Source organism: Ictalurus punctatus, chromosome 8, assembly GCF_001660625.3.
Source record: "Ictalurus punctatus breed USDA103 chromosome 8, Coco_2.0, whole genome shotgun sequence".
NCBI lineage: Eukaryota > Metazoa > Chordata > Actinopteri > Siluriformes > Ictaluridae > Ictalurus > Ictalurus punctatus.
Window position 1 is genome coordinate 31,120,194 of NC_030423.2, and position 10,000 is coordinate 31,130,193.

The window sequence follows — 10,000 nt, forward strand, 5'->3', positions numbered from 1 at the left end:
ATCAGACTCTTTGGGATTATTGATCCATTACTCTGGAGTGTAATATTCCGCAGGGGTTCATTTTAGCACATTTTTGGCATTTGATCGTAGCTAGCAAAACAAGTTCAAAACCAGCACAACATGGCTGACTGACGGTCGTCCTCAGACTGCCTCCTACTGGCTAAAGCACGATGTTGTTGCTGACGCTCATAATGAGTCATTCTGATAATCAGTTCTGTGATATATTGTGATATTTAACACATAAAATCTGTTTCCTGGACGTCTTCCGCTGCGTTTCTCCTGCGAACAGACCGGCAGTGTAGGCACAAGCATGAAGAACTTTAAAATGTTCTTCTAACAAGTTATATCATGGGCAAATTGTTCATCTACAGCAGCATTGACACAATTCTATAACAAACTGGTCTCGAGCTGGTAGAAAGAACCGGCGTGTGGGATGGCAGATTGGATTAAGAGGAAACGGAGAGGGCAAGAACATCATTATTCTGTCTGTAGTGAATGTAGGCGTGGTTTATTATGGGAAAGACACAACCCACACACTTTTCATTACCTGTAAGGTAAAGTCACAGGTGCGCTCACTCTCGCTCTCTCGCTCTCTCTCTCGCTCTCTCGCTCTCTCTCTCGCGCGCGCACGTCAGGAGTTACAGATCACATGTTCTTCATTATTCACACAGAAATCGAGGCTTTATCTCCACACACATCTAATCTAAATCTGTCAGGGCCAGTCACATTTACCCAGGCTATGAATCTCCTCGCTTAATGACTTGCCCTTAAAATGCAACTGAAGTATTATTGACTCACTTGGAAATGCGGTCAGTGCTAAAATTAGTCTGCTAGTACGAACTCCAGCGTCTGATCCTGGAGCTGAGCTCATGCATAAAATTGTTTTAAAGCCGGTTAATCTCTCAGTCAACAATTAATCCATGAAACCCAGTTGTTTTCAAAATGCATGTGAAAAAATCTCCCTGCTCCTCCAGGCCTCATAATCTCTCTTTAGAGCCGTGGCAGCATTAAAAAGGCTTAATTTTTACATTTCCATTGGACGAGACGTGTTGACGGAGCGTTTCGGTTTGTGGAGAGACACGCTCTTCAAGCGCACATCAGGACAAATTTATTCGCAGCTTGTTTGGCGGATGAAACAGAGTGACTCATGACGAGCAATAATAACTTAAGCCTCGTGAATAATCTTACGACTGTCCCAGATTAGGGCTGCGCTGTGGAACGCGCAGAGCCGAGCCGCGACGCTGTTTCGTCCACTGCTCGAAGGAGAGAGCGCAATCCAGCACGCAGAAGCAGTTACAGCCATGATATGATGTGGACTACTCCGTTTGAAATGGATCATTTTCTCATTTAAACTCGATTTGAAAAGATTGTAATGGAGAGCGGAAATCCAGAGATGACCTTCAGCTGAAATTAAACAAACTGCATTTGACTGCGTGTCCAATTGGGCTGATATTTGCGAGCGGTTCTTGCCGTCGCGGTTTCATAACAAGTCATAAGCAATTCATCTCTTTTGTGAATGATTGCTTTCTGAAAGTAAATGGCTTTTGCTGGTCCTTTTCCTTCTCTTACATTTTGGCCTTGTTTATCGCCGCTAACACACATTTTTTAAGGAAGACTAAACTAAAAGGGTCTTGTGAAAAAGCTTCGCAGCCTGCTTAATTAGCGTAATGCACTTCTCAGGATGTCCTTTACTGGGTGTAAATTTTGTCTGATGTAAATCTTTGGCATCGACGACTTCTCGATGCAGTAATGGCCTCCACTGAGTGAATATTTTTTAAACGATGTGTTATATCTCATTCTCAGGTGCATGTGAGTGATGTAAGCTACAACACTTCATTGCTTAGCATTTAGGTGGAGAGGGAAGCCATGACACTAGTAGTTTCTTCATATACACACGTGAAATGGAAATGAGACTTACAGTACCATTCCTCCAGGTTTAAGAGGAAAAAAACACGAATTTTGTGAATAAATAACCTTTAGAAAGGACAAAAACAAACACTACAAGATTTGTTGACTGTCCTCAGAACAGCGATGATAACCAGCAGATATCTGGAGTTATTTTGTAAATGGGATTATTAGGTTATCGTATTTGTAGGCAGGATTTTTAATGTGTGTGGTGATATTTTGACGCCAGCCCGAGAAAGATAAGCTTTATTCTCCTTGTAAATCAGGTTTTAGGGCATTTTCAGCAGATAATGACGTTTGAGGAGAAAAAAAGAAGAAGAAAAAAGTGGTGTTATTTTTCTGTACTGCCATCTTTATACATTTCACCACGATACACAGACCGTTAATTGAATGATCTCCCACAGTTAACCCTTTAAATGCTCTCATCTGCATTAACTGGAGAGTTATGAGAAGATAATTTGTATTTCATATAGACAAAGATGGATGATAATGGATCAGATTAAACTTCCTGAATTGAAAATAATGTGTTTGGATCTTTCTCCACTTCCTGTCTGGAGCCGCCCTGCTCTGTCTCCGCCCCAATTATCAGCTCCACCTTGGGTTAGTTTATGATGTCATTCTGTCTGGATGTGTTTTCTTGCTTGTATTCAGTCTTAATGTTTTTCTGTTTATTTCGTTTCTTTTGTTGGTTTTCAGTGTTTCACTGCTTGTGTTTTTACTCTTAAAATACATGACCGCACACCGACCCCCGTAATGGATTATCATCTTGACCCTAATCTTGAATGATATAATCTATCATAAAACCTCTTCTGTTCTTTTGGACTAGGTGAAGGCCAATGATGCTGACGTGGGAGATAACGGCGCGGTCACATACATTATCTATCAGCCACCGTCCACTGTGCAGCGCCTCCTCAGCATTGACCGAAACACCGGCATCATCTTCGTCAAAGGTCCAGTTGACCGCGAGGACGTGAGTCTGCTCAAATTCTACGTCCAGGCCAAAGACAACGGCCCACAATCCAAGAGCTCCAAAGTCCTGGTGACCATCACAGTGAAGGACAGGAACGACAACCCACCGCTCATCAGGATCCGCGGATTTGCCCTGGTGGCTCACGAGGATGGGATTGCTAACATTTCTGAGGACATGCCTGTGGGGACTCCAGTGGCTCTTGTGGAAGTGACGGATCGAGACGAGGGTGAAAATGCAGTGGTGACTTGTGTGGTGGCCGGAGATGTACCGTTCCAGCTTCGTTCCGCATCAGACACAGGAAGTCGGAGGAAGTATTTCCTGCAGACCACAACACCACTGGATTATGAACGGGTCAAGGAATACAGGATTGAGATTGTAGCTGTGGATTCAGGGAACCCAGCTCTTTCCAGCACCAACTCGCTAAAGGTCCAAGTCACAGATGTGAATGATAACGCTCCGGTTTTCTCCCCGTCTATGTATGAGGTGGACTTTCCAGAGGAGAATCAGCCAGGCGATAAGGTTTTGGATGTAGTGGCCACTGATGCAGACAGTGGCACCAATGCTGAGCTCACATACAGTATTATCTTAGACTCGGCCATCAAGGGACTCTTTGAGATCAACCGTAACACAGGAGAGGTCCGAGTGATGGACCAGTTAGACCGTGAATACAGAGAACGCTATGAGTTTCAGGTTGAAGCATCTGATAAGGGGGTTCCCAGCATGAGGGGAACTGCAACAGTTGTGGTTAATGTACTCGACCGCAATGACAACGATCCCAAGTTCATGCTAGGTGGCTACAGTTTCTCTGTCCTGGAAAACTTGCCTGCACTCAGTCCAGTGGGAATGGTGACGGTCATGGATGTTGACAAAGGTGAAAATGCTCAGGTTCACTTATCGGTAGAACCAGACAATGGCAAGTTTGTGATTCAGAATGGCACATGGACTATTCTCTCGAGAATTTCCTTTGATCGGGAAAAGGAAAGCACCTACACCTTCCGTCTAAAAGCTGTTGATGGAGGTGATCCTCCTCGTTCCTCTTATGTGGGAATTACAATAAATGTCCTAGATGAAAATGATAATGCGCCTTACATCACCAAACCTTCCAACTCCTCATACAAGTTCCTTCCCCCACTGACAAGCCCAGATACACGTGTGGAGAAAGTGGAAGCAGAGGACATTGACACGGGATTGAACGCTGAGTTAGAGTACACCATCATGGGTGGAAACCCTCATGGACTCTTCCGCATTTCTCCAACCGATGGTGAGATTACGCTTGTCAAAGAATTCACTCGGAAGCATAACGGCCTCCACCGCCTGGTGGTAACGGTCAGTGACAAGGGGAAACCTGCCAAGCACACGACGGCGCTGGTCCACATCTTTGTAAACGAGACAATCGGAAACATCACACTGTTGGAATCGCTAGTCGGCCACAGCCTCTACACTCCTCTGGATAGGGACATTGCTGGAGACCCAGAATACTCCGTCCAGCAGAGCAACATCATGTACGGAAGCCTTGCAGGGATTGCCGGGGTCATCCTGGTCATTGTGGTGGTGGTTGTTATCCGGCACCGTCTGCAGAAGGAAGCCAAAAGTGGATACCAAGCAGGAAAGAAAGAGTCCAAAGATCTTTACACACCCAAGCAAGGAACCAAAAGCAGCAAGAGCAAAAAGAGCAAGAAGGGCAAGGCTCCAAAACCAGCAAAGTCCTTGGAGGAGGACGGGGAGGCAAGTCTTCAGAAAGGCTTGAAATTCAACCTGATGAGTGACAATGATAGTCCCAGGATTCATCTGCCCCTCAATTACCCTCCCGGAAGCCCCGATTTGGGGAGACACTACCGGTCAAACTCCCCTTTGCCCTCCATTCAGCTGCAGCCGCAATCCCCTTCAGCTTCCAAAAAGCACCAGGCTGTTCAGGATCTCCCGGCTGCAAACACCTTCGTAGGGACCGGAGACAGCAATTCCACCGGTTCTGATCAGTATTCGGATTACAGCTACAAGACCAACCCTCAGAAATACAGCACCAAACAGGTAGGAGATCATTTCCAAAGCATGGCAGGGTATCACACCGATATTCTGTGGACTAAGGGGATGTATTAGGGGCTTGGACTGAAATCCAAACCAAAGCTATTGTGAAAAACCTCAAACATGGTGTGCTCCCTGGTCATGTGTCAGGACTGTTTTTTTTTTTTTATTTATGCAAATTAAATCTCATTGTCACTTTAGTTTCAATTTAATGCCACTTCCTGTTTCATATTTTATATCTTTTTTTTTCTTGAAATGAAGGAAAAAACACTGGCTTTGTTTGATTTATTTTTATTTGATTTGAAAAAGTATTTCCTTTGGGTTTTACTGCTTTTTCACTTCTTTAATGATTAAAACTACTCAATCAAGGGGCTCTAAAAGAAGACACAAAGGCGTGAACTAGGGTGAATAATGTTTTAAAAAGCACACTTACACACACTTACACACACACACACACACACACACACACACACACACACACACACACACTTTGTCTTTGAAAAACGACTTTAATTACTTGGTCTTCATTTTGTTGGAGCCAGAGTAAATTGTTTGCATAGATTAATGGCAGGTAATTCCAGCTGCTCTCCTTGCCAGAGTTCTGCTCGTAACCCCAACACACACACACACACACACACACACACACACACACACACACACACAATAAATGCCGGTCTTCATTAAAACTACATAGGTGAGGTCATTTTATAAGAAGTCTGTAATGGGAAATAGCATCTCCGCCTGCATCACAAGTTGGAGCTATAAACTGTGAATCATGTCTGGTGGGCTGGAGGTGTGCGCTGAGAGCTGGGTAGATGATTTAGCTCAGTATTCACACTGCGTTTGGAAGAGCATGGAGCAGGATGGATCTTCTAAACCAGACATGAAGAAATAAAACGTCACGATATATTACAAGACTGTGGTCTATCAACACTCACCGAGTCATGTGTGTGTATAAGAGACAAAATGACACGGTGCCACATTTACACGCAGCTTCAAAGAGCAAGCCAAAAATAAATGCTTGGGCCTCATTAGTGAGCCGGAAAGTGAAGTTTTATTTATTTATTTTTTTATGCACACTGTACATAATGTTAATACCAAGTTATTTTTGTTGTTTATTTCTACGTCGTATCCTCAGTATACAGCTTTAACAGCAGCCAGTGAACACTCACACAGCGTGAAGCACCAGGCCTTAAACACACAGTCCACGTGTGTGTTAGCGTGAATACGTGTGCAGAGAAAAGAGAGAGAAAAAAGAGGAATGAAGGAAAGTGACAGGTTTAAGGTGAGGATTGTGTGTCTGTACTGAGCATAATGATCTCCTGTCAGATTAAACCACGGGGAGGCCAGAGGGAAAATATGAAGGTAATTGACTATGCACCGCGGGGGTGAGCAGGGTTCATTCACCACACACACACACACACACACACACACACACACACACACACACACACACACACACACACACACTGTGTGTAATCATGTGCGAGCTGGATGGATTTTAAAACTGCACACATCCCATTTCTGTTCCATTTTTTTCTCATCATGTGATTTATGTTAATTTCACTTCATCAGTTATTCATGACACTGTATGTTTGTGTGTGTACGTTTTTATGTTTCATTAAAAAGTAAGTTCTATTTCAATAAAAATGAGTTTAAATTCTAATCTGGCTGTGCGTTTGTGGATCTGACTGTAAGCAAACACTGAAATGAAATCTTAAGGTACAGTATCTATTCCATTCTTATTATTTATTCTTTATTTATTTATTTTTCTCATCTCGTCTTTTACATCACTAACACCTTTACACACAATCAAGGCTGTATCCTGCATGGCTCACTGTCCCCTATCCCCTATCACCTATCACCTATCCCCTATCCCCTATCACCTATCCCCTATCACCTATCCCCTATCACCTATCCCCTATCCCCTATTCACTATCCCCTATTCACTATCCCCTATCACCTATCCCCTATCACCTATCCCCTATCCCCTATCACCTATCCCCTATCCCCTATCACCTATCCCCTATCACCTATCCCCTATCCCCTATTCACTATCCCCTATTCACTATCCCCTATCACCTATCACCTATTCACTATCACCTATCCCCTATCACCTATCCCCTATCCCCTATCACCTATCCCCTGTCCCCTATCACCTATCCCCTATCACCTATCACCTATCACCTATTCACTATCCCCTATCACCTATCCCCTATCACCTATCCCCTATCCCCTATCACCTATCCCCTATCCCCTATCACCTATCCCCTATCACCTATCCCCTATCCCCTATTCACTATCCCCTATCACCTATCACCTATTCACTATCACCTATCACCTATCCCCATCACCTATCACCTGTCCCCTATTCACTATCCCCTATCACCTATCACCTATCCCCTATCACCTATCACCTATCACCTATCCCCATCACCTATCACCTGTCCCCTATTCACTATCCCCTATCACCTATCACCTATCCCCTATTCACTATCACCTATCACCTATCCCCATCACCTATCACCTGTCCCCTATTCACTATCCCCTATCACCTATCACCTATCCCCTATTCACTATCCCCTATCACCTATCCCCTATCACCTATCACCTGTCCCCTATCACCTATCCCCTATCACCTATCACCTGTCCCCTATCCCCTATCACCTATCCCCTATCCCCTATCACCTATCCCCTATCACCTATCCCCTATCCCCTATTCACTATCCCCTATTCACTATCCCCTATCACCTATCCCCTATTCACTATCACCTATCACCTATCCCCTATCACCTATCACCTGTCCCCTATTCACTATCCCCTATCCCCTATCACCTATCCCCTATCCCCTATCACCTATCCCCTATCACCTATCCCCTATCCCCTATTCACTATCCCCTATCCCCTATCACCTATCCCCTATTCACTATCACCTATCACCTATCCCCATCACCTATCACCTGTCCCCTATTCACTATCCCCTATCACCTATCACCTATCCCCTATCACCTATCACCTATCCCCATCACCTATCACCTGTCCCCTATTCACTATCCCCTATCACCTATCACCTATCCCCTATCCCCTATCACCTATCACCTATCCCCTATCCCCTATCCCCTATTCACTATCCCCTATTCACTATCCCCTATCCCCTATCACCTATCCCCTATTCACTATCACCTATCACCTATCCCCATCACCTATCACCTGTCCCCTATTCACTATCCCCTATTCACTATCCCCTATCCCCTATTCACTATCACCTATCACCTATCCCCATCACCTATCACCTGTCCCCTATTCACTATCCCCTATCACCTATCACCTATCCCCTATTCACTATCACCTATCACCTATCCCCATCACCTATCACCTGTCCCCTATTCACTATCCCCTATCACCTATCACCTATCACCTATCCCCTATTCACTATCCCCTATCACCTATCCCCTATCACCTATCACCTGTCCCCTATCACCTATCCCCTATCACCTATCACCTGTCCCCTATCCCCTATCACCTATCCCCTATCCCCTATCACCTATCCCCTATCACCTATCCCCTATCCCCTATTCACTATCCCCTATTCACTATCCCCTATCACCTATCCCCTATTCACTATCACCTATCACCTATCCCCTATCACCTATCACCTGTCCCCTATTCACTATCCCCTATCACCTATCCCCTATCCCCTATCACCTATCCCCTATCACCTATCCCCTATCCCCTATTCACTATCCCCTATTCACTATCCCCTATCACCTATCCCCTATTCACTATCACCTATCACCTATCCCCTATCACCTATCACATGTCCCCTATTCACTATCCCCTATCACCTATCACCTATCCCCTATCACCTATCACCTGTCCCCTATTCACTATCCCCTATCACCTATCCCCTATTCACTATCACCTATCACCTATCACCTGTCCCCTATTCACTATCCCCTATCACCTATCACCTATCCCCTATCACCTATCACCTATCACCTATCCCCTATTCACTATCCCCTATCACCTATCCCCTATCACCTATCACCTGTCCCCTATCACCTATCCCCTATCACCTGTCCCCTATCACCTATCCCCTATCACCTATCCCCTATTCACTATCCCCTATCACCTATCCCCTATTCACTATCCCCTATCACCTATCCCCTTCACCTATCACCTGTCCCCTATTCACTATCACCTATCACCTATCACCTATTCACTATCACCTATCACCTATCCCCTATTCACTATCCCCTATCACCTATCACCTATCCCCTATCACCTATCACCTATCCCCTATTCATTATCCCCTATCACCTATCCCCTATCACCTATCACCTATCCCCTATCCCCTATCGCCTATCACCTATCCCCTATTCACTATCCCCTATTCACTATCCCCTATCCCCTATTCACTATTCACTATCCCCTATTCACTATCACCTATCACCTATCCCCTATTCACTATCCCCTATTCACTATTCACTATCCCCTATCACCTGTCCCCTCTCACCTATCCCCTATCACCTATCCCCTATCCCCTATTCACTATCCCCCATTCACTATCCCCTGTCGCCTATCCCCTATTCCCCATCCCCTATCCCCCATTCACTATCCCCTATCGCCGATCCACTATCCCCTATCACCTATGACCTATCACCTATCCCCTATCACCTATCCCCTATACACTATCCCCTATCCCCCATTCACTATCCCCTGTCGCCTATCCCCTATTCACTATCCCCTATTCCCCATTCACTATCCCCTATCACCTATCACCTATCCCCTGTCACCTATCCCCTATACACTATCCCCTATTCCCCATTCACTATCCCCTGTCGCCTATCCCCTATTCCCCATCCCCTATTCCCCATTCACTATCCCCTATCACCTATCACCTATCCCCTGTCACCTATCCCCTATCACCTATCCCCTATACACTATCCCCTATTCCCCATTCACTATCCCCTGTCGCCTATCCCCTATTCCCCATCCCCTATTCCCCATTCACTATCCCCTATCCCCTATTCACTATCCCCTATCCCCTATTCCCCATCCCCTATCACCTATCCCCTATTCACTATCCCCTATCCCCTATCA

At 45.2% G+C, this 10,000-nt stretch overlaps 1 protein-coding gene across 2 annotated transcripts in view; it reads left to right on the plus strand.

Annotated features, from left to right (window-relative positions):
• Positions 1–10,000, plus strand: part of pcdh1b (protocadherin 1b) — a 137,544-nt gene that overhangs the window by 21,526 nt on the left and 106,018 nt on the right. For both annotated transcript variants that reach the window (XM_017474142.3, XM_017474143.3), the window contains exon 3: positions 2,732–4,903. In XM_017474142.3, the coding sequence (XP_017329631.2) occupies positions 2,732–4,903 (2,172 nt within the window). The remainder of the gene's footprint in view (positions 1–2,731; positions 4,904–10,000) is intronic.